Source organism: Cajanus cajan, chromosome 3 (genome assembly GCF_000230855.2).
Source record: "Cajanus cajan strain Asha chromosome 3, NIPB_CcT2T_4, whole genome shotgun sequence".
Taxonomy (NCBI): Eukaryota; Viridiplantae; Streptophyta; class Magnoliopsida; order Fabales; family Fabaceae; genus Cajanus; species Cajanus cajan.
Window position 1 is genome coordinate 68,772,792 of NC_138519.1, and position 25,903 is coordinate 68,798,694.

Genomic DNA, 25,903 nt, shown 5'->3' on the forward strand with positions numbered 1-25,903 from the left:
TATTAGCATTAAAATTTATATTTTGAAAAATCCAAAATCATTTTTTTATCTAACACATCGGATATAAGATTTATATTAATTGGTTTGACCTATCCAAAACCACGTCTAATTAATCATTGACTACTTGCCAAGAATTCTATTAATAGACATATGGTAAACATTATTCCATATTGTTACCAAGTATTCTTTTTTTATAAGCGTCTTCCGGTTCAAACAAATGTTTTTTTTTTTCACTTTTGACAATTATAAAAGTATTATTTCTTAGTAAAAACTCTTTAGGCTTTCAACAATTTTACGTAAAAATGCTTAAGGGTAAACTCACAAGGTTATGTACTAATTAATAGATGGATGGTAAACAATATCAGAGTATTTACTAAGGCACAAAGAATATATAATAAAAACATTTCGAATGTATTTAATTTGACTAAGGTTTATTGTTTCTTCTAAAGTTCTTCTATGCATTTGATTTTCTAGTATTTATATAGACAGTTATGAAAATGTCTACTAAGGAGTAATTCTTGTTGAATTTGAATGGTTCACCAACTAGTATTGTATGAGGTGATAAAACATACTCTTATTTCCTTTTATTAGTATTTATTATTCCCACTTTATTTGCTTTATGCATGTCTTTTGATACAAAGTAAGTGATCTTTTAGTGTTTGTCTTGTTCGCAAATGGGCGAAACACTTAATTCTTCCTTGATAGCTTCTAAGCTTATCTTTATACGCTTGTATTTCTTAGTAGGTCAACCATCTTGTAAGACAAAGCGAAAGAGTCATTTGGACATACTCATCTTTGACACAGTCCTAGTACTGAAGGTTGCCGAAAATTTGTTTAAGCCAATCAGTAACAAGGATCAGTCTTTTCAAATAAAATGTTCTTTTATAATATATATATATATAAGGAGAGTTCAAACGACACGGTGTAACTTTTACTAAGTGTTACACCGCTCAATAACTTTAAATTAAATGTGAATTTTGTAAATCCAACCGTTAGATTGAAAGTTATTACTCTTAGATCATATATACAAAATTTTATATTAATCCAAGATGATTTGATACTTCATTCTTATAAAATAAAATTGACGTAATATATTTATTTCAAAATATACTAAAATATGAACACTTTGATTACTCTCAAGTTGTTGTTTAATTTTAACAAAATTTGATATTTACATATAAAGTGATATGAATTTTCAATCTAACGGTTAAATTTACAAAATTCTTATTTAATTTAAAGTTATTGAGCGGTGTAACACTTAGTAAAAGTTACACCGGTGTCGTTTGAACCCTCCTCTATATATATATATATATTTATTTATTTATTTATTCTATCATTGAAATCTAAATTAATTGATAATCCTAACCCATAAGATAAGAATAAAGATAAAATACAACATCTATCACCTATGCAAGACAAAAATAAAGTGATTTTACGTAAAGCTATACTTAATGCTTCTTAATTCACCACTTATTCTAATGTATAAAGTTAACGCATTAAGTTTTAATAATTTTGTTCCACAAGCCTGTCATCAAACAAGTTTCAGAAGCCAAAAATCATTCTAATTTTGGATCTCACCTTGTACAGCATATTAAAGATGAAGGATTGAACAAACATATGGTGAAGAGTTATTGTCTGGCACAAATAAACACGATAGTTATAATGGAAGATTTTCACAATCATCAATGTTCAGTGTAAGAATGTTACACAAACCTGTTGTCAAGGATCCACTACAAATTCCAAATAAAGTGAAGGTAAAGTAACTAAGTATGTTTTGCTCTTTATACTGCACTATTCTTAAAATGCCACTAACTCTAACCAAGGTTGGTTAGACCACCCTGCAGGAAGAGAACATATCATATATAATTATGCAAAACACTATGACTAAATTCCAAGAGAAAGGATATCATAACATTGCTATATCTTAACTATCATTCGTTTAAATTGTTTCGGTATCTCTTCTGATATTGTAACATTGCTAATTACTAAATAAATATGAAGAGTGAACTGCAATAAAAAGCAAGTCTCAATCCTACCCCACATCATTATTTTGTACAATTATGTGTTTGTTATTAATGCTGGTCGGCATTGTATAAAAGACCGACAATTTCGTCCTGTATGAGAACGATGAATATAGTTTATGACACAAATAAAGACCAGAGGCCTGCATCGATATCATTTTTCAGTATATATACCAACAAAACTACAGATTTGAGGCATGCAATTGTTAAGTGATGTGCCTTAATTAACTACTGCAGAAGGGATACAACATATCAAGGGAAAATCCACTTCGATAAGAGGATATCATTTCTATTATATTCTTTACCTTATCCTCTCAGTATCCTCTGCTTAACTGGCACTAACCTGGCTTTTATCTTTTTAACACACTCAACATTATCGCAATTGACCTTCATATATTTTTATAAGGTGCACTTTCACATATTTTTTAGTAACCACAAAGTATTTTCCACTTAAAAACAGTATTGACAAGTTATTGTTTTTTGTTTCCTTCTGAGATGTCCAATGGTAAGGTTTTGAATCGATTAATATATTGGGCATTTCAGCTTTTTGCATATACCATTGATTCTCAGTCAGAATCTGTAATAAAGCTACTTTGAGCATCGAAGTGGAAACGATAATGTTTCTCTCACACCTTTACGAGTGAGACCAGTGAAAGTAAAAGAGAGAGATACGGTAGGAGCAGGAGTGCAGGACCGGTCCTGGGGGTAGTCCGAGGTGTGCCTCTAAGGCCCATTACTCAGAGGGGTCCAACTTTTTTTAAAAATTATATAATTTTGAGATAAAATTTTTATATTGCTTTTAAAAATAAAATTATCTCTTATATTTTTTTATATCTAAATATAAATTTGTGATATGATTTTGAACTCTTGTTATTTTTGTTATTACTTTTATTATATTTATTAAAGGATAAAATATGTTTTTGATTTTTATAAAATTTTTCAAGTTTGATTTTAATTCTTCAAATTTTTTCCTATTTTGATCCTTTTAATTTAAAGATGAATCATTTTTTATCTTCAAACTTATTTATGTAACTCTTTATAATAAACAATAATATAAAAATAAATTAAAAAAACATATAATGTATCTTTTTTATATTTGTTAATGTTGTATTGTGCATTTCATACAATAAAACATGTCATTTTAAATTAAATTATGCATCTATTTTTATGATATACATGTTTATATATATAAGAGTTCAAACCAACAAATCAGAGTGATATTGAACTCGATCTCCTTAAATAAGGTATTGGATAACTAATTAAGTTTTGCAATATATATTAGTCATTAATAAATTCGATAAATATCATATCACTAACATAGTTATAAAAAATATATATAAAGATTCATATTTATTATTTTGTCAATAGCTCATAAAATGTTAGGACAAACTCTGAATAGAAGAGAATAAAAAAAAGAGAGAAAAGTAAGAAAAATGTAATAAATAATGTTCTCTTATAGAAAAAGATAAATATGTTAAAAAAAAACCCGAGGAAAAAATAGATATGCAAAAGTAAAAAGCCATGTATATCCAATGAAAATGAACATCACACCTTTGAATTAGTTCGAAAATTATTATTCACCTAACTTAGATCCTCCTTCGGACCACCCAAATGGATAGTTTATCTCCTATAATTAATATGTTCATGTAATCTAAATTTTTCCTGGTATTGGAATCTCCTAAATAATATTTAAACACGAATGTTATCCTGAAGGAATCTACATTTTGCACATTACTTTTTTCAATATACATATCTCACATATCTCATAAATGAAAATGAAAAAAAATAGATATGCAAAAGTAAAAAGCCATGTATATCCAATGAAAATGAACATCACACCTTTGAATTAGTTCGAAAATTATTGTTCACCTAACTTAGATCCTCCTTCGGACCACCCAATAGGATAGTTTATCTCCTATAATTAATATGTTCATGTAATCTAAATTTTTCCTGGTATTGGAATCTCCTAAATAATATTTAAACACAAATGTTATCCTGAAGGAATCTACATTTTGCACATTACTTTTTTCAATATACATATCTCACATATCTCATAAATGAATCAGAGTAATAGTTTATTCACCCAAAAAAAAATGAGTAATAGTTTTGGCACAATTAATTGGTAAAAACCCAATAGATATGGACCAACTTGTGGTAGTGTCAGTGGCTATTACCCATTTGCTCTATCCTTCCCCAGTCCCCCTCCCTCGATCTTCCCCACAAGTCCTTAAATGTTGCTGGCATGGGAACCTTGTATCAATGATGAAATCTCTAAGTAAGAATTTTCTCCCTCCCTAATGATCCACTTTATATGTATCAAATTAAACCGCATTGAATTCACACAATTAAAATTATATTTCTTAATTTTTTTTTATAACGTATCATAAATAAATTTTGATGGTTTGAGCTTTTTTACACATAAAAAGACTTTTGGTGTATAAAAAAAGCTTTGTGTATATTTATTTTTGTTACGTTCATACTTCCACAAAGGCATTATGGTACACCACGGTAGAAGTGGTTCTACACGGCAAGAACTATGCGTGTGTTTGCTTCAGCTTTGAGACGTAAAAATTCACGTGAAAAACAATAAATTGAAGCTTTCACATAAATTATAAATTTGTTTGTAAACGTGAAGAGAGAAAGAAAAATTAATCAAAACTAAACATGCACTAAAAGACTCAAATATATGCCTCCGTCTTCCTCGTTATCAAATCATATGGCAAAGAAGAGAATAAATCTATTTTTTATTTTGTCCAAGTTATCTTCAGGCTGAGAGCGAGAGAATAATTCATCAAAGTACGGAGGCTAATCTTTGTAAACAAATACTTTTTCATAAATATAAATTGAATCAAACCTTTAATTACATATTTGAAAAACATAGTTTATCTATCCTTAAATATATATATATATAATTAACTTTAACACTGCATGACATTTTGACTGTTACTATTAATAATTTTTACGTAATAACTTTTTTTAACTATTAGAATTACAATAATAACGTTAAGATTTGAATTTAGAATCATGAACATATTGTCCCAACTTTATCACTGTGAGATAGCAAATCAAAATAAAAAAGGAAATACGTTATCTGTTGGGATCAAAGGGATTTGTTACAACGGACAAGGTCTAACAAAATATTCCTTCGACCTTTAACAGGAATCACATGCCACACTTCGGGTACCACACGAAGTCTTTTTATCAACTTTCTTTGTGCTTTTATTTTCATAAGTCATAACAGTAACATGATCCTATGTGAAAGGATCGTTTTTTTATTTCCATTATAAATGGTTATTTCATACTAGCAAAACTTAAACACACACAATGGATCTATCTTTTCTCCCTTGTCCTCCAATAATTGTCTTTCACCATAATACACCAAAATTAGTCTTGAAATTATGCATGATGGTGTGCATCTGGGCCTCCTGGACTCACTCGACTGAGTCGGTAGTCCTGACTTGTTGCGTTGCTATTTCTGAACCCAATGCGGTAAGAGACCTTAACACTTTTGCCCAATATTTTACTATCTGTCTTGGCGAGGCTTCTTCCTTCTGATCCTGGATAAAGGTAGTGCTTGATAGTACTAAGGAAGAGGGAGCTAGGGGGGAAATGAGAAGAAAATGGATCATGATTCCTCAGGGGGCGAGTCTCAGACAAGGAGAATGAAAGCAACAGGAGTAAAGTGCAGAAATAGAAGCTCAGTCTCGCCATTTTCCTTTCTAGATTTTGAAAAATGCTAGAGAGATTCGTTATATCCTAGTGAAGAGGTAACATGTATATATAGGCATCAGGTGCTAGCAGTCTCATTATTTTATACTATAGTAATCCAAGTGGAAGTCCAAGGACATAAAAATTAAAAACATTTGTCTGAGTCTGACTTGGAATTTGTTTGTACGTATGTGAGCACTTCCTAGCCGTGAAAAGTTTTTATTGTCCCTATTGTACGTTAAATATAAATACTCTGTTTGGACAAATGTGCTAAAAAGATACATTTTGGATCTATAACATGTGGAGCCAAATTGTTATGTTCAATCCTCACCACATTATTCAACTCTACAGTGACAATCTGTTGCCTAATGAGTGTGTTGCTATGTCGTATACGAAAAAGAAAAGGGCTGCTCTTATCGAGTATTCCCATCTCACCGTGTTGCCTTTTGACTTTTGAAAGAGTCCTAACGTGAATGGCTAATGTGGCAAACTTATTTTGGAACTAATTAACATGCATGCTTGCTTAGCTGTTTAAATTGTCTCTTTGTGATGTTTATCATCTAGACTAGAGATAATAACATGCATGCTTGCCGATTTACTTATTTTGGTTTTCATTTTTAAACGTAATTTTTTCTTCTCTTTCCACATTCACATGTAAATTTACGTGGAAGCTCTTATTCATTATTTCCGGTTAAACGTGATTTTTCACGTCTCAACTCTAATGCAAACACACGCTTTGTTGAGTGAATGATGGGATTAACCCCATGCTAAAAGAATTCATGGGTTAATTTCTGATTGTGAATCATAGCTATGACCTACTGCTCGATAACTTAAAAGCGATTTAGGTTATTAGATCATGTCTGGTAGATTCTTTCTCCCTTTTCAGCAGTTGGACTGACCATGTCTAAGGAATAAAATCACAGATGATTCTGGATTATCAAGTATAGCCTATGAATAATATAACAGAATTTAGGTTACAATTCGTTTTTCTTTTAATTTGGCCACTCATGGTGCAGTAGAGTCCAAATTTTAGCTTTTGAACATACAAACAGTTGATGAACCTCATCGTTGGTTCTCAAGACCAAAAGTCTGACTAGAATTTTCAAAGATATGCAAAGGCTTTGGTTGAAAAAGCTAGTTTCTTTCTTTTTTTTTTTTTTTTGTTCCTGTGAGTAGTTAATAACTAATAAGTTAGTTGAGTTAATCAACGGATAGGCAGGATGACAATTAAGGGTCAAAATGGACTTGAGTGCTTCACAATATACTTTATACAAACTTAAAAATTTAGTAGACCAAACAAATGAGAAATTTTTAATAATTTCTTCTTTTAAGGAAAGCAAAGGTTAGTCAAGTTCAGACAACACTGAAGGAATACATGTACTCGGTCCTTAAATTCGGATGATTACTAATACCCTGACAAATTTTATTGTGCAAAATAAGCTATACAGCAAAGATCTTTATGTATACATACCTTCGAATGCCACAATTTGCAGCCGATCAAGTTTGAATCTCCTTAAACATCAACTGGGAAGCAAGTTTCTGAACCTTCCGAATGTTCACAAATGTCAAGGAAATAACCAGCATAAAGGTCTATAATTAAATGACTTCGAGGAAATGAACAAAAAAGGAATGGGAGGATATTTCTTCTTCATAAATGGGATGATTAAGCATCAGCAAGTTATTGTCGTTCACAATGGCTCGAATTAATAATTCTTTTGCTTCCTCGTGCTTCTTTTTCAGCATGTTACAAATCTGCTAGAAATCGTATTTAAAAAGAAATTCACCATTAAAAATGATATAAATATATTCAATTAAAAAATAATTGCAACTAGGAAGTGTATAAAATTACCATTTAATTTATAGAAAGGAAATAATTTGGTTTTCTTGAATAAAAAATTAAACACAAGAACAGTGAGTTTAGGAACAAGAAATGGCTCTATAAATGAAGATATAAATATCTTTCCTCGTATGCAGCTTGATCAGCCTCAGGCCCTCAGCCCTCAGGTCAACACAGTCATTTGTCCTAATAACATGTATGCTCACAAATTCTAAAATGCAAGATATTACGTGCTGTTTTACTTGGGGGAAACAAAAACTATTTTTCTATTTTTACACACAGATCTGAATTTTATGGCCCAAAAAATTTGGTATCCAGATTCCAAAATGGGGGCTTGTTTAGTGAGAGTGAGAGAAGTTAATCTTAGTCATACAATCATAGATGAATGGTTAAGATTGTTATAGATTATAATCAGTTTTAATCATAACAGTCTATTTTAATTATGCAGTTGGATTCATTCCTCCCACTCTCATTTCTCCGGTGATACGCTTCCTTCAAAATGTCTTGCATAGTGCTAAAATATAAAATAAAATCAACAGTGTCACAGTAACTAATGTGAGGATAGGGTTATTTTGATGGAACTATAATTGAAAGCAAGGGAGATGTTCATACATACACACATATATATATATATATATATTAGAGGGATCCGTTTATTTCAAAGGGAAGTCTACCTAGACTTACTCTGTTCAATAATTCATGCTCTATATCAAATTTCAACGATCTAACTGTTAAATTTAAAGTTCTTAATGCACAGATCAAATCTGAAAATTTTAAAAAAAAATTGAAAATCATTTGATACTTCATTTCATTAAATTCAAATTGATTAATTATTCGTCAATTTGAATTAATGAAACGAAGTATCAAATAATTTTTAATTATTTTTAAAAATTTGCAGATTTGATCGATTTATTAAGAACTTTAAATTCAACGGTTGAATCATTGTAATTTAATATAGAGTATAAGTTATTAAACGGAATAAGTTTAGGTAGACTTAATCATATATATATATATATATATACTGCTTGGACAAATGTCTGCATAGTGTAAATTTCTCCCACCCTTTAATTATTCTTTTTTGTTGTATTGTGCATTTTTCTTACCGAAATTGGGTTGCTTTTTTGTTTGTAAGCAACCATGCATAGCACTGGTGGAATGTTCTAGTGGTACTTTAAACACGGTGAATAGAAAGTGTCTACCAAGTAGCATAGTAGCATTTGACTTTTTTAGTTACCTAATAAAATCCTAATAAATCTGATAGCAGATGAGACATTTTAGGAATTTCAAATTGGATGTAACCCTATCTATATACATAAGCATTCTCTTTTATGAATTTTAATGACAATTTTCCTTCTTCAATTTTAATCTCTCAGTTTCACATTTCCTCTGTAAGTTCCAATATTTTTGTTTTATTTTACAAAAGATTTCCAACAGTAGCATACTGTTTCTTCAGTAGCCAGACTACACAACTTGAATTCTATGAAACTGTTTTCATATGTCTCAAGTCTCAAATCATACCAGATGGCAGAAGGCAACAATTACCGGAAAGCTATCTTCTGTTTTTCAATATGACGTCTATTGCTTAAATATATGTTAAGATAATTCTATAAGATATAGTTTAGATATACTAGTTTATCTTCTCCTATTTTCTAGTTTAGTTTCCTTAGTCAGTTTTATCTAAATCCCTAAATTTTAGGGATTGATTATGTTTTATGCCTATTTATTTTATTGTACCTATTCAGATTCAATAATAAGAAATTATTCATATTCAAGTTAGTACCAGAGCTCTCTGGTCCAGGAACCCTAATCCAGCCACCAACATCTAGGGTTTCTAGGGTTTTCAAGTTTTGTTCGCGGTTGTCGGAGTTGACACTGCCTGCACACTCAGAGGTCACCGATCGGCCTCTCCGTCGAGAGCCACCGTCATCCGTCGTCTCACGCGCTCTCACCGCGATTCTTGTTGAGGAAGCTTGCCGGTACGTGGGCTTCACGCGCCGCCCTCCCAGCCTCCGTTTGCGACGCGGTTCACTCCGTTGGACTCGCCGGCCCTCCCTCTTCTCGTTTAGACCCTTTTCAGGTTGTGGGTCACACTCTAGGTGGTCTGTTGGTGGTCGTTTGGTTGCGACCTCGGAGTTCCGTGGTCGTTTGGTTGTTGTCTCGGAGTTTCGTGGTCGTTTGGTTGCTGACTCAGAGTTCCGTGGTTGATTGGTTGCTACCTCGGTGTTCCATGGTTGATTGGTTGCTATTTCTGTGGCTTTTTGATTGAGGTTTTCTTTTGTTGTTTTTTCTCCTTTTTTTTCTCTTCATGGCTCAATCTCCAACTTCGGCTCTAGAGCTCAAGATTGAATCTGAGGGCAATCATCTAATCTCATTATCTACCGATGATTAAAAAGAGTATCTTCAACTGAAGGCAGCGCAACAAGCCTCTTCCTCTGTCACTGTTGCTCACACTGGTAATTCTACCGTCTGTCTCTCTCACTCTACGTCTATTGGACCTTGGGTTTTGAACTCTGGTGCTTCTGATCACCTAACTGGTAATGTCTCCCTTTTCCATAGCCTATCATCACCTAAAACTCCACATCATATCACTCTTGCAGATGGGTCAAAAGTCCAAGCCACTGGTATTGGCCAAATATCACCTACCCCTTCACTACCATTAAAATCTGTTTTACTAGTTCCTGGATGTCCTTTTAATTTGATTTCTATAAGTAAGTTGACTCGGTCACTAAATTGTGCCATAACCTTCACTTCCGATTCTTTCTTGATACAGGACCGGAGTACGGGACAGACGATTGGAGTCAGATATGAATCACATGGTCTCTACTACCTTCAGTCTTCTACCTCTACCATATGTGCATCTGTTGAGTCTCCTAGTTTAATTCATCGTCGCCTGGGTCATCCAAGCTTGAATAAATTAAAGAAAATGGTACCTCATCTCTCACGCTTAGAATCCTTAGAGTGTGAGTCATGTCAATTAGGGAAGCATGTTAGAACTTCTTTTCCTAAGAGTATTAATAGTCGAGCTGTGTCTCCCTTTGACGTCATTCATTCTGATGTTTGGGGCCTTAGTCGAGTTCCTTCTCTTTTAGGGTATAGGTATTACGTCACCTTTATTGATGAGTTTTCTAGATGTACTTGGATATTTTTGATGAAAAATCGTTCTGAGTTATTCAATATTTTTCAAAGTTTCTATTCGGAGATCAAAACTCAATTTGGCAAAGTAATTCGGATTTTACGAAGTGACAATGCTAATGAATATTTTTCAGATTGCTTCAAATCATTTATGACTTCCCATGGCATTCTACATCAATTTAGTTGCCCTCATACACCTCAACAAAATGGTGTAGCTGAGCGAAAACATAGACATATTTTGGACACTGCTCGTACTCTTTTATTGAATGCCAATGCACCCCCAAAGTTGTGGGGAGATGCTGTACTTACTGCAGGGTATTTAATAAATCGAATGCCATCCTCTGTCTTGAATGATCAAGTACCTCATTCCTTATTATACCCATTGGATCCCATTTACTCTGTTCATCCTCGTGTCTTTGGTTGTACTTGTTTTGTCCATGATCTTTTCTCAGAACGTGCTAAGTTGTCTGCTAGGGCTATCAAATGTGTGTTCTTAGGATACTCCCGTGTTCAAAAGGGGTACCGCTGTTACTCTCCAGCTATACATCGGTTTTACACTAGTGCAGATGTCACTTTCTTTGAAAATACACCATATTTCGTTGTTACAGATGTCTCTTCGATTGACTCAGATCTCCTTTCTCAGGTATTGTCTATTCCTCATTTTGATCCCGGTGTGCCTTCTACACCTACTACTTTAGAGGCACCAGAGATTCCTAGCACACTACCAGGGTTTGATTGTCCTCTACACCGATTTGGGATAACCTATGAGCGTCGGTCACATACTATTGTTCCTCCCAGTACTTCTACAATTGAGTCATGTGATTCTGCCCCTGCTCCAGTCTCCTTACCTACTCCGGCCCCACCTACTTCAGTTGACTTGCCCATTGCTCTTCGTAAAGGTAGTCGTTCTACTTGTAATCCTCATCCTATTTATAACTTTCTTTCATATCATCGTTTGTCTCCTACCTATTATGCTTTTGTCTCTGCTATTTCCTCTATTACCATTCCCAAGATAGTACAGGAGGCCTTAACCCATCCAGGATGGCAACAAGTAATGATTGATGAGATGGCAGCTTTAGACTCCAACCACACTTGGGTACTTGTCCCACTGTTAAGTGTGTAGTCTAAGTTCTAAAATTGTAGTAGCATAAAAGTCCCACATTGTTTAGTTTGTAATGCTTACTTCTTAAGTCCCACATTGCTTAGTTTGTAATGCTTGCCTCTTCCTTATGCTATATATATAGAGGCACCTTGTAAGGTTTAAGACACACCAAAAACAAATACTCTTAGTATTGTTTATTTCTCTCTTCTATCCTTTTATTCTCTCTTTTAATGCCAGTTGCCTAACAACTGGTATCAGAGCTCTAGGTTCGGGAGAGTATTCTTAGTATGCTCTGTGGTTGCAGTTTTATCTGATCTTCCACAACAGAAAAGAATAATCTTCAGTTTAGAGAGTGAGAGGAGAGTATTCTTAGTATGCTCTGTGGTTGCAGTTTTATCTGATCTTCCACAACAGAAAAGAATAATCTTCAGTTTAGAGAGTGAGAGCTTTTCTCAGAATTCCTCAGTTTAAGAGGAGAGAGTCTCAGTTTAGAGAGCAAGAGCTTTTCTCAGCAGTAGAGCAATGACATTAGAAGAAGGGAAGGTGAAGATAGAGAAGTTTGATGGTAAAGACTTCGGCTTCTGGAAGATGCAGATAGAGGATTATCTGTATCAGAAGAAGTTATATCAACCCTTAATAGGGGAGAAGCCAGACGATATGAAACAGGAAGAGTGGAACTTGCTAGATCGACAGGCTCTTGGCGTGATCAGACTGACATTGGCCAAGAATGTTGCATTCAACATCGTCAACGAGAAGACAACTGCGAGTCTGATGAAGACACTATCAGACATGTATGAGAAACCATCTGCAGCAAACAAAGTACACATAATGCGTCGATTGTTCAATCTCAAGATGGGAGAAGGTAACCCTGTGATTAATCATATTAATGATTTTAACACTATTCTTGCCATGTTAGAATCAGTACAAATCAAATTTGAAGATGAGGTGAAGGCATTGATATTATTATCATCATTACCGGAAAGTTGGGCTGCAACTGTTACTGCAGTCAGTAGTTCTGCAAGGGATAGCAAGTTAAAGCTCAACGACATTCGCGACCTGATCTTAAGCGAAGATGTTCGCAGGAGAGACTCCGAGGAGCCTTCCAGTTCTACTTCCAGTTCAGCATTAAATACTGAAAGTAGAGGAAGGACCACTCAAAAAGGTTACAACAGCCGAGGAAGATCAAAGTCAAGAGCTAAAGGTCAACCAAAATTCCGGAATGACATTGTTTGTTGGAATTGTGACAAGAGAGGTCACTTTACCAATCAATGCAAAGCTCCGAAGAAAAACAAGAATCACAAGAAACGTGACGATGATGAATCAGCAAATGCAGCAACTGACGAGATAGACGATGCATTAATCTGCAGCCTAGATAGTCCTATTGAGTCATGGATTATGGACTCAGGTGCGTCATTCCACACCACTCCTTCTAATGAATTGTTGACTAACTATGTTTCTGGAAGGTTTGGAAAGGTTTACCTTGCAGATGGCAAACCTCTGAATATTGTTGGAAAAGGAGATATTGCCATCAGGACCTCAAGTGGGAGCCATTGGACACTGAAAAATGTCAGACATATCCCTGCCTTAAAAAGAAATTTAATATCTGTAGGGCAGCTGGATGATGAAGGGCACGAAACCACTTTTGGAGATGGAGCATGGAAAGTCAAGAAAGGCAATCTCATTGTCGCTCGTGGAAGGAAGCGAGGGTCACTTTACATGGTTGCAGATGAGAACATGATAGCAGTTACTGAGGCTGCCAATAATTCATTCTTGTGGCACCAAAGACTTGGGCACATGAGTGAGAAAGGAATGAAGCTAATGGCGACAAAGGGTAAGCTATCAAAGTTAAAGCATGTAGATGTCGGCACTTGTGAACACTGTATCTTGGGAAAACAGAAAAAAATTAGTTTCTCAAGGCAAGGGAAGACACTGAAAACAGAAAAGCTTGAATTGGTGCATACAGATGTTTGGGGACCAGCTCCAGTGAAATCTCTTGGAGGCTCATGCTATTATGTCACCTTTATCGATGATGCTACGAGAAAGGTATGGGTTTATTTTCTCAAAAATAAATCTGATGTGTTTTCTGTGTTTAAAAGATGGAAAACAGAAGTTGAAAATCAGACAGGTTTAAAGTTGAAAAGTCTGAAATCTGACAATGGTGGAGAGTATAATAGCCATGAATTCAAGAACTTCTGTTCAGAACATGGGATCAGAATGATCAAGACAATACCAGGAACACCAGAGCAAAACGGTGTTGCAGAAAGAATGAATAGAACATTGAACGAGAGGGCTAGGTGCATGCGGATCCAATCGGGCTTGCCTAAGGTGTTTTGGGCAGATGCAATCAACACAGCGGCATATCTCATAAATAGAGGACCATCAGTTCCTTTGGGTTATCAATTGCCTGAAGAGGTATGGTCTGGGAAGGAGGTAAATCTTTCACATTTAAGAGTATTTGGCTGCGTGTCATATGTTTTGATAGACTCTGATAGTAGAGACAAATTGGATCCCAAGGCCAAAAAGTGTTATTTTATTGGTTATGGTTCTGACATGTATGGCTACAGATTTTGGGATGACCAAAACAAGAAAATCATCAGAAGCAGGAATGTCACTTTTAATGAGAATCTATTTTATAAGGATAGATTTTCTGCAGAATCTATTGATACAGACAAGTTGCCAGAGCCTTCTGAGAAAGTAGAACTTGAAGAAATTTCAGAAAGCGACATAACCAACAGAAGCCAGAGTACAGATATAGAGGTTGAATCAGAACCAGCATCTCCTCCTTTGAGAAGATCCTGCAGAGTTTCAGTTGCACCAGAAAGGTATTCTCCTTCATTGCACTATTTATTGTTGACTGACGCTGGTGAGCCAGAATACTTCGATGAGGCTGTACAGGGGAATGATTCCGTCAAGTGGGAGTTAGCAATGAAGGATGAGATGACATCTCTTCAGAAGAATGGTACATGGTCATTAACTGAATTGCCAGAAGGAAAGGTGGCTCTACAAAACAAGTGGGTTTACAGGCTGAAGGAAGAATCTGATGGCAGAAAAAGATACAAGGCGAGACTTGTGGTCAAAGGATTTCAGCAGAAACCAGGAATTGACTTCACAGAGATTTTCTCTCCAGTTGTAAAAATGACTACCATCAGAGTCATTCTGAGTATTGTTGCTGCAGAGAATCTTCATTTGGAGCAGTTAGATGTTAAAACTGCATTCTTGCATGGAGATTTAGATGAAGATATTTATATGACTCAGCCAGAAGGTTTTAAAGTTTCAGGCAAGGAAAATCTTGTATGCAAGCTTCATAAAAGCTTGTATGGCTTGAAACAAGCACCAAGGCAGTGGTACAAAAAATTTAATGAGTTTATGCAAAACTCAGGATTTAGCAGATGTGACATGGATCATTGCTGTTATGTTAAGAAATATGTTAACAGTTATATTATCCTTGCTCTATATGTTGATGACATGCTAATTGCAGGGCCAAATATGACAGAAATTAACAGGCTAAAGCAGCAATTGACAGACCACTTCGAGATGAAGGATCTTGGTCCAGCTAAACAAATTCTTGGCATGAGAATTTCTAGAAACAGACCAGAAGGAGTCTTGAAGTTGTCCCAAGAGAAATACATAGAGAAGCTTCTTGACAGATTTAATGTTGGAGATGCCAAAATCAGGAACACCCCTTTGGGAACTCACATGAAGCTCTCAAAGAAGCAATCTCCAGAGACAGTTGAAGAAAAGGACCACATGTCAAGAGTACCATATGCATCAGCAGTTGGGAGCTTAATGTATGCCATGGTGTGTACCAGACCTGACATAGCACATGCTGTTGGAGTTGTCAGTCGATTCCTATCGAATCCCGGGAAGAAGCATTGGGAAGGTGTAAAGTGGATATTAAGATATCTGAAGGGTACTTCAGGAATAAATTTGCTCTTCAAAAGAGGTAATTTCACTTTACAAGGGTTCTCTGATGCAGATTTGGGAGGAGATTTGGACACTAGAAAAAGCACCACTGGTTACATTTTCACCTTGGGGAGAACTGCAGTGAGTTGGAAGTCTAAGCTTCAGAATAGAGTTGCTCTCTCAACTACCGAAGCTGAGTACATAGCTATCTCAGAAGCAGCCAAGGAGATGATCTGGCTAAAGAACTTTCTCAGTGAATTAGGGAAAGAACAAAAGAACGCTCCATTGTTCAGTGACAGTCAGAGTGCTATATGTCTTGCGAAGAATCCTGTCTTCCATTCTAGATGCAAGCACATTCAATTAAGATATCATTTCATTAGAGAATTGATAAATGATGAAGAATTATCTCTGCTGAAGATTTCAGGATCAGAAAATCCAGCAGATATGCTAACTAAGACTGTTACAACTGACAAGCTGAGGCTCTGCATTACCTCAGCTGGTCTTCAAGAATAATTGAAGATAAAGAACGCTGCACTAGGCGAAGGAGCCGATGAACTCGATGCTTACAAGGAAACTAACTAGAACTCAGACTCCAAGTGGGAGAATTGTTAAGTGTGTAGTCTAAGTTCTAAAATTGTAGTAGCATAAAAGTCCCACATTGTTTAGTTTGTAATGCTTACTTCTTAAGTCCCACATTGCTTAGTTTGTAATGCTTGCCTCTTCCTTATGCTATATATATAGAGGCACCTTGTAAGGTTTAAGACACACCAAAAACAAATACTCTTAGTATTGTTTATTTCTCTCTTCTATCCTTTTATTCTCTCTTTTAATGCCAGTTGCCTAACACCCACCTCCACCTGGAAAATCTGTTGTTGGTTGTCGGTGGGTATTTAATGTGAAAGTGGGCCCTGATGGACAGGTGGATAGATTGAAAGCTCGTCTTGTGGCTAAGGGATACACGCAAGTATATGGTTTGAATTACAGCGACACCTTCTCTCCAATTGCGAAGATGGCCTCAGTTCGTCTCTTCTTAGCTATGGCTGCTATAAGGCATTGACCTTTGTTTCAATTAGACATCAAAAATACCATCTTACATGGTGATTTGGAGGAGGAGATTTATATGGATCAACCTCTTGGGTTTGTTGCTCAAGGGGGGTCTGGTCTTGTATGTAAATTACAAAAGTCCTTGTATGGCCTCAAACAATCACCTCGTGCTTGGTTTGGTCGGTTTAGCAAAGTTATACAGGAATTTGGAATGATCTGCTGCGAGACAGACCACTCTGTCTTCTTTAGACGCTCATCGACACATAGATTTATCTATCTTGTTGTTTATGTAGATGATATTGTGATTACAGGTGATGATCAGGAGGGCATCAAGGCTCTGAAGCAACACTTATTTAAACACTTTCAAACTAAGGATTTAGGTCCCCTACGTTATTTCCTTGGGATTGAGGTCGCTCAGTCAAAGTCCGGAATTGCTATTTCTTAGAGAAAATATGCCCTTGATATTCTAGAAGAGACCGGACTTACAGATTGTAAGCCAGTTGACACTCCCATGGATCCTAATGTAAAGCTTATGCCTAATCAGGGGGAGCCTTATCCTGACCCAGGGAGATATCGGAGATTAGTGGGAAAATTGAATTATCTCACCATGACCAGACCTGATATATCCTTTCCTGTCAGTGTTGTAAGTCAATTTCTTAACTCTCCCTGTGAGAGTCATTGGCTTGCAGTTGTTCGAATCCTTAGATACATCAAAAGATCACTAGGAAAAGGACTTGTTTACAATGATAAAGGACATACAGACATTGTTGGATATTCAGATGCAGATTGGGCAGGTGATGCAAGTGATAGGCGGTCAACATCAGGCTATTGTGTCTTCATGGGTGGTAATCTTGTCTCATGGAAGAGTAAAAAGCAAAGTGTTGTTGCACGATCAAGTACAGAAGCAGAATATCGTGTTATGGCTCACACCACATGTGAGCTCTTGTGGCTAAAATTCTTAATTCAAGAGTTGCAGTTTTGCAAGGTTGGTCATATGGAACTAGTTTGTGATAACCAGTCAGCTTTATACCTCTCCTCTAATCCAGTTTTTCATGAGAGAACAAAGCATATAGAGGTTGACTGCCATTTCATCAGAGAAAAGATCCTCTCCGGTATCATCAAGACCACCTCAGTTTGCTCCAAGGATCAACTTGCAGATATCTTTACTAAATCTTTACGAGGTCCTAGGATAACATATATATGTAACAAGCTAGATGCATATGATATATATGCTCCAGCTTGAGGGGGAGTGTTAAAATAATTCTATAAGATATAGTTTAAATATACTAGTTTATCTTCTTCTATTTTCTAGTTTAGTTTCCTTAGTCAGTTTTATCTAAATCCCTAAACTTTAGGGATTGATTATGTTTTATGCCTATTTATTTTATTGTACCTATTCAGATTCAATAATAAGAAATTATTCATATTCAAGTATATACTTAGATTTATCACCTCGTAATTTGAATAATTTAAACATCACACTTATAAACAATTCTATAGATGATAAAAATGTTCTGATCACTCACATCTTCAAGTTCTTTCATATATGCTTCAGCCTTTTCAACATTGCTGTTATCTTCCATGAGAACAGAATCAGATATTTCCAGCTCCATCACTTTGATCTCTGATGGACTTTTAAGTCCAGGGGTTGAATGATTGTGGAGTAAGTTGTTGGCCATACTCTCTACCTGACTTTCATGGAAGTAAATTTGCGTAATATATAAAGAGAAAAGAAAAAAAATCTAGTATGTCAATTATCACAGTTAAATATCCCCAAGTCTATCTCGCATTTATCAGTAGCAATAAATCATCAAAATATATGACAGCACGTCAGATAAGAAAATCCCCAAGCTTTGATTATGTACCTCTCCAAAAACTTCTTCTGAAGAATCTTTAGAATTTCTGCAGTTGTTAAGAACTGTTACTTGTCCACAAGAACCGATATAAGAAATTACAGAATCTATCAAATAAAAGATAAAGTAAAACGATCAATTTGTTTTGCAGGACCTGCTTTTACTAGGAGACTGAGATATGCGCTTTACGGACCTCAATGATGTAAAATCTGCTTCAGAACCCTGTGGAATTGAGTCTTATAGATGTTCAAATAATTTCTTTAAGATGATTCTTTTCAACACACGTACCATATCTTCATATTAGAGTAATATAGTTATGTTCTTCATATTCTTGTTTTTCCTTTCTTTTTCAATGAAGAAACAAAAAATCATTCCAGTTATGTGAATGGGTGTGGGACCAAGGGTCCAAGGGGAAGAAATATTCACCAAAAGTACATAGCAGGAGATAGTAATGAAGACATTTGTGCTATGACTTTAAGCAGGTTGTGGCTTGTGGGTGTCAAATCATTTGAGTGATGATTTTTTCCTTCAATCGTTCAAAAGGTAAAAGTCTTTAAAGTCAAAGATGTCAAACCTCAATAGTTTTTCTCTTCAAGAATGGGGTTGAAAGCTTCTGATTGTCACCACTGTCAATCAGATGACCATTCTTTGATAATGTAATACCCCGTATTTCCATACTTTGGCCGGAGCTCACTAAGGAGGATGTTTCTTTTTGGTGTAAAGAAGTTGTTAAAACCCTGTTAGCTCCAAAGTTCCTGAGATAACAAAATTCATTTAGACAGTCTTTGCATGAAATTAAAGAGATCAACAAACAGAAGAAGGAAGTACTTGACACAAGACCTTGAAGATTTTAAGCTTGAAAGAGGAGGAGTGATCTTGCAAGATTTAAAAGAAGAAAGTTTATTTCCTTCTAAGGAAGTGATCCTTGATTTCTGAGAGGACTCCTTGGCTGAAGCTTCAGGTTGAGAATTTACTGATACCTGGGTAGTAATTCTAGCTGTCTTCTCTGTTAAGTGGGAATGATTAACTTCAGAACTACAAAATCCACAAGGAATGGCAAATTATGCTCCAAATTATGATAATCCCAAAGGACTTCTCCAAAGCTTAAAATCTAACAGAAAAAATCTCTGTGCACCCAGGTATTAATTTCCAGAAAACAACTAAAACAATGTAAATATTAGAGTCCATATATATTGAATCAAATATTAGCAATATTAAATTTTTTTCAAAAAAAACCACAGTAAGTGATCTCCAAAAATTCTATTGTAAACTAAACATCTCAGCAATGAAGGAAAGAAAATAAGTTTGATGAACAATTAGACACTATCAAATTTAAATGAGAAAATTGGTCTACAATCATGGTGAGGACCAAAGCTCATATATAAAACATCTTTAGATTGTTTTATCACGGTGGTAAAGGACCATGAAAAGAAATAACAAAATTAAGAACCTCATAAGCAAGAGACTATAGGGAATGATATGCAAATAATTGTGATGTGTCTTCTTCAAATTTTTCTATCAACTAACTCTGCAATATTTATTGCTCCCATTCTTCAATTAAGTTCTTTCACTCAATCCAGGAAATCTAATATAGCTGAATTGTCATAACTGTTCAAGTGAGACTCTTATTTCTTTTGGTCGTAGCATAGGCAAATAACACCAATTAATTCATAGTACTGCAGGTTAGCAAAGATAACCACACAGTCTTGTAAACAAATATTATCTGGATTCCAGGTGTATTAATTCTAGTTCCACCATTTAACACTCAACAGAAGCTGCCTTACCTCAACATACTAACATCTTTAGTTGACATGCCACTTTCTAGAAATGTGGTCTTGCTTTTATTTACTACTTCACAAAATGATTGCTTATTTCCAGCCAACTTTCCTGAACATGGTGTAACATCAGAAACAATGCCCTCCCTGATCATGATCATAAGTAACAGTCACATTCATTACAAGGAAGTAACAATCTAACTTGTGGCAAAATATCATTTATGCAGCTTGTAGAAAAGAGTGGCTATAAAGTAAGAAACTTCCAATTTTACAGAAGTCCAGGAACATATATATTACCTGGTATTGCTACTACGCTTAATATCATCTTTACTACCAAGCAATGCAGCCGCATCCCTCATTAGTTTGCTGGAATCTGTGAGGGAATCACCTACCAATTTGCTTCCAAGTCTTATGTCATTTGACCTGAAGTTCAAGTTGAGTGATAAATGAAACATTCTAGCATTCAAAAGCCACTAACTATAATTGTTATCAGAAGCATAACACACCGTGCTTGAGGGATGGTTCCCAGGGGCATGTCAGCATTTTTTTTATTGCCAAATGAAATACATTTTGTCCCCACTGTTGATGAAGTTTGTTTTAAAGACCTTTTGTCCTCTAGCTTGCTGAGTGTATTTGACTGCATATCTTGGAGTTTTTTATCTTTCATCGGCATCATTTTTTCAATTAAAGGTTTACTGCATCAAATGAGTGAAAATTGTGAAAAACAGTATACATCTATAGAAAATAAATTCATGTCTTAGCTACCTTACAGAATAGATTTCTCAGAAACTCTAATAATAGAAATAAACTAACATTAACATTCAAAAAGACATGATAATAAAAGGATAATAATAATTTGACCTGCTTGCTGGAGCCAGACAACAGTCTGAAGTTATTTTTTTGTTTTCTCTGCTGTCATTGTCACATGAAATCTTCTTCTGGGCTTCAGCTTTATTAATATTTTCACAACTTGTATACCTCTTTTCTGGCTGAGAGTCGTTAGTAATTCCTTCTTGGGTATTGCTACCTAGATTAATTGCTTCTCCAACACTGTTTTCTGACATAGTGATATGATGTGGGGAGGAATGCTCTAATTGTAAGTCTAGACTATCAGAATTCACATTTGTTGCGTTATCATTAACCTCTTGTCTATCACCCGAAACATTAATTACTCTTACTCCAGAAGAAAACATTTTTGTACACTCAGATGTTGCCTTATCGTTAACCTTTTGTTTATCTCCTGGAACATTAATTACTCTTGATCCGGATGAAAAAACCTCTGTGTGCTGGTCTGAGATAGTGTGCTGTTCTGAATCACTCTGACCTACTGACTGGGAACATGCCATATTGATAACCTGCTCAGATTTTGATTCTGTTAACTTTATATTCTGAGGTAAGTCTTTTTCTTGATCAACTTCTTCTGTACTTTCACATCTATTCATATCTAAAGTTTGATTCTCAATTGGCATGTCAAGATTCCCAGAGGATGAAATTTTTGAAACAGAACCATCCTGTTTGGCAACCATAGTCTCAACCTTCAAAGTTTCCAGCCTCTCTGACGCCTGAGATTTCATGACCATGCTATCATTAGAAGCATGAACATCTTCATCATCATTGGTTTTAAGCATTTTAGCACCTTCTTCATCACTTCCTTCCGTAGTTACTCCCTTTTTCCTTGGGTTACTGTTGGAAGTAGTATCCACGTTCATGAAGCTTGAATCAAGATTGAAGCTATCCAACCTGTGCCAACAAAAGGCACAAAGATGTAAAAATAGATTTATACCTTCAAATCACTCACATTGATGCTGGAGAAACCAAAAATAACATATCTGTGCATTAAATGATTATTTCTTTGAATATTTTTACCCACTTACTCATTAAAATCAAAGCAGAAATTAAACCCATCTTGTTTCCCTGCTTTTGCACCAGAAACATCTCCTTTTTTATCCTTAGACTGGGAATTCTTCTTTGGTGGGCATGTAAAATCAAGATCTGACATGTCCATCTTAAAAGATGATATCTTGTCGAACTCGCCATCCAGATTAAAATTAATGTCCCTACCAAAGATTATTTGTTAACACATCAAATTAGGAATCGAACTACAAACTCAAGTCAAAACTGCATTACACAAGCACATATGTATATCCTGATAATCTGTTCCTTAAATAAAATGCTCTTTCATATAAAACATCATAATCACTATAGATATGAAGAAAGATCAAAATAATGAACACTTCATTAATTATATCACCCTTCTCCAGTATAAGTTCCCAATATTTGAACCTGTCAAACTACAAACACTTTAAAACACAGAAGGATTGAGAATGAAGCCAATAACAGCACCCTTGCCATTCATATTATTAAACTTTGCATAACCTAAACTCTTTAACTTTAGGAAGACTTACAGTTTTTCAAAGTCAAATGTCTTCTTCTTGTTTTTAGAAATAGTGTCAAAGCTAAAGTCCATTGCATCGTCATCTGCCATTGACATGGATTTCCAGGGGCTGAGAAATTCCTTTCCAATTTCATCATCTGTTTGAATTGAAAAATGAAAAGAAATTGGTAATACTTACGTAATATCATTATTGTCACTTTTACCCAAGCACAAGAGAAGAAAAATAGAAAAAAATAAAAGAAAATGAAATATTTGGTTCTCCAATGGAGTAGGTGAGAATGCAATCTCACAAGTTTACAAAATTTGCAAGACATCTAAGAATCTTGCATCAATATTTAAAATTAAGGAATGCATGAATTAAGAAATAATTAGTACTGATTAATTATGGCGTGAAGGTCATGTTTCACAGTTTCAGAAATTATTTGATTATGCTGAATTCTCTGTTACTTTTTTATCTTATAATTTTGTGTTGGCTTGATTTCCCAAGGAAGTTGAAGATCTATAGTGAGATTTTCTGTAAGAGTATGTCATTTGGAGAAACCAATGTCTCCATTTCAATCCGAAATGACATCAAATTCAGGGCAGAATAAGGACTTCACCTAAAAGACTATAAATGAACTGAAATAAATCGCTATGTTTCCCTAACTTTTGTGAACCTTCAACACACTAATGCTAAAATAGTGCTGACCAGTAAATTCAATAACTAAATGTACTGTTATATGCAATCAATTCCAAGATTGCCCATTCCTTCCTCACATACTGTTACTAGTCTCCATAAAAAGAACTAGAAAGAATCTACTTGTACTGCTCACTACAATATTGAAGTAAAACACAATGTAGAGAAAAACCTAGCGATGATTTTTTCTCCTTTGCAGGCGAGGATTCCTTGTGCTGTTCTGCCATTCCTTAAGGTTGGCAATGTTTCTGATTCACACCTCAGCTAGGACAAATTTGCCATATTCAAATTAAAAAGTAGGGAACAAAAACACAAACAATAGTAGTCATTATCTATAATAGATGCTTTAATTTAAGAGTGAAAAAGAGAAGAAGAAAAAAATGTCAGATCAGTAAGACAAGTTCCTTGGCCACTCTGGTGACAAAATACAATAATAAGAAAAAGAATGGTATCACTATCAAGCATTTGCCGAAATATGCCATGAAAATACAATTAACGAAAATAAAAAAAAAATAAAAAAAAAAATAGAAAATTACAATAACAGATATCCTAGTGAACATATTTCAAACTTAGGAATGAGCTAAAACAAAAGGATTTTCAAGGAACCTGCATTTGAACCAATTTTGAACGTTTTAGATCACTCTTTTGGCTAATCCTCCTAAATCAGACACCGTTCGCCAATAGATTATAGTTTGTAATTATTTCCTAAAAGATATATAGCAACTGCATTTTGATATATCTACGATTGTTCCAATAACCGGCATTAGAATAAACGGAGGTATATCTACGACGGTTGCAGTATAGTTCGATAAAAGTAAAATGAAACCGGTCACGAATCAAGTATACTCGAATATATGAGTGTTCCAATAACCGAAATTAAATTAGTTGAACTTCATAGATAACAAATTTAACAAAAGTTGATGGCAATTGCAGCTGAGACACGCACAAAATTTTGAGATTCGCCTTCAAAACAGGAAAGAAATGCGCGACTTACAGATCCGAGAGAGCTTGTGAACTCGGCGGAAACGGAAACGGAAGCGTAAGATGAAGAAGTTGAGAGATAGCAGGGATTTACAATTTCTGCAACCGAATGGGAGTGAGTGATAGGATTTTTGTTTTATTACGATGAGAAAAGAGAGAAAATGAACATGGAAGCTTATTCGAATCAGCTTTAAGCACTAACGGTATCTAACTCCGAATTTCAAAAAGGCGGGTAACAAAGGAAATCGCTGTTGTAATTTTTATATGAGATTTTTTTTTCTTTTTGAAGGATTTGTATATGAGATTCCACCAACAAAAAATAATTGTAAATGAGTTAAAAATAACTATTCGCACTTGAAATAAAAATAATTTAAAAAATTTATCAATACTTTTGTGCTATTAATAAAAATGATACACATTTTTTTGTGTATATTTTTTTTAAGGGAAAAGACTTAATTCATTGCATTCATAATAATTGAAATAATACAGAGAAGAATAAAATCATAAAAGTGGGGACTAGCAAAAGATCTTGACATCCTGACTAAGGAGTGGGCGACACAATTGGCTTGTCTCTTGATAAACTTAACCTTAATAGTGTGTTTGGATGATGAATTTTACAAATTCAAGGAATTTTAAATTCTTGGTATTTGAATTACTTTGATTTCAATTTCTCATTCTTAAAATATTTTGTTTGGATGAGTCAATTCAAATTTCTTAAATTTTAAATTGTTAGGTTGAATATGATAATTTTATTCCACCATAGTAAAATTGATTTTAAAAATATATTTATATGTTGAGATTTTTAAATTAAATTTTATAAAAATAAATATTAATCCATTTTTAAATATTTAATAATTTAAAAATTAATATTTGATAATATTTAATAATTTTAAAAATTAATATAAGATAATATTTAATGGGAGTGATAAGGTGGTTTGGTGGCGAAGGGGGTGGTCCTGGGCTGGAGGAATAAGGATGGTCGGAGGTTCGAACACCCCTGTGACCCAACTAACATAACTTACTAATTACTAACATTTGCCGATCCAAAAAAAAAAAATTAATAATTTTAAAAATATTTTTGAATATCTAATAATTAAAAGAATGAAGAGATAATATATAAGTAAAATAAGAAAAATAAATATGAGAAATTTCAAATTCTCTCATTTTTGGGAGAATTTGAAATTCTACTATTTTAAGAAATTTCAAAAATGCTTAAATTTCAAATTCTTTATAAATTCTTCATCCAAACAAAGCATTTCACCTAAAAGAATTTGAAATTCCTCAAATAAATGAAGTACCTTATATAAATTCCTCATCCAAACACACCATGAGATTGTTGCGTGAGGTGAGTAGAAATCTACATTGTGCCAGAATGATACCATACTCCAAATGGTGAATAGAGGGGTCATTGAGGTTGTCAACAACTTGCTTGTAATTTGTTTCAACGTAGGCCGATTCATATGAGAGAGTTAGCAA

General features: G+C 34.5%; 1 protein-coding gene across 8 annotated transcripts; it reads right to left on the reverse strand.

The window, feature by feature from the left end:
- Nucleotides 1–1,210: 1,210 nt before the first annotated feature.
- On the reverse strand, nt 1,211–24,675 carry LOC109818595 (uncharacterized protein At4g18490). Of its 8 annotated transcripts, none has more exons than XM_083071152.1 (16): nt 24,441–24,675; nt 23,619–23,710; nt 22,781–22,907; nt 22,250–22,432; nt 21,237–22,115; nt 20,882–21,070; nt 20,673–20,798; nt 20,385–20,522; nt 19,441–19,635; nt 19,175–19,355; nt 18,755–18,822; nt 18,613–18,649; nt 18,274–18,435; nt 7,369–7,484; nt 7,201–7,281; nt 1,211–1,838 (listed from the first exon to the last, which is right to left on the reverse strand). In XM_083071152.1, the coding sequence occupies exons 2-15, from the start codon at nt 23,671–23,673 to the stop codon at nt 7,227–7,229; spliced, it is 2,511 nt and encodes an 836-aa protein (XP_082927278.1). In that variant the 5' UTR covers nt 23,674–23,710; nt 24,441–24,675; the 3' UTR covers nt 1,211–1,838; nt 7,201–7,226. The 8 variants fall into 8 exon arrangements, 6 of the variants coding, with proteins under 6 accessions (XP_082927278.1, XP_082927279.1, XP_082927277.1 ...); XM_083071153.1 differs by lacking the exon at nt 1,211–1,838 and adding an exon at nt 5,089–5,578; XM_083071151.1 differs by lacking the exon at nt 1,211–1,838 and adding an exon at nt 5,089–5,777.
- Between the last annotated feature and the right edge of the window lie 1,228 nt (nt 24,676–25,903).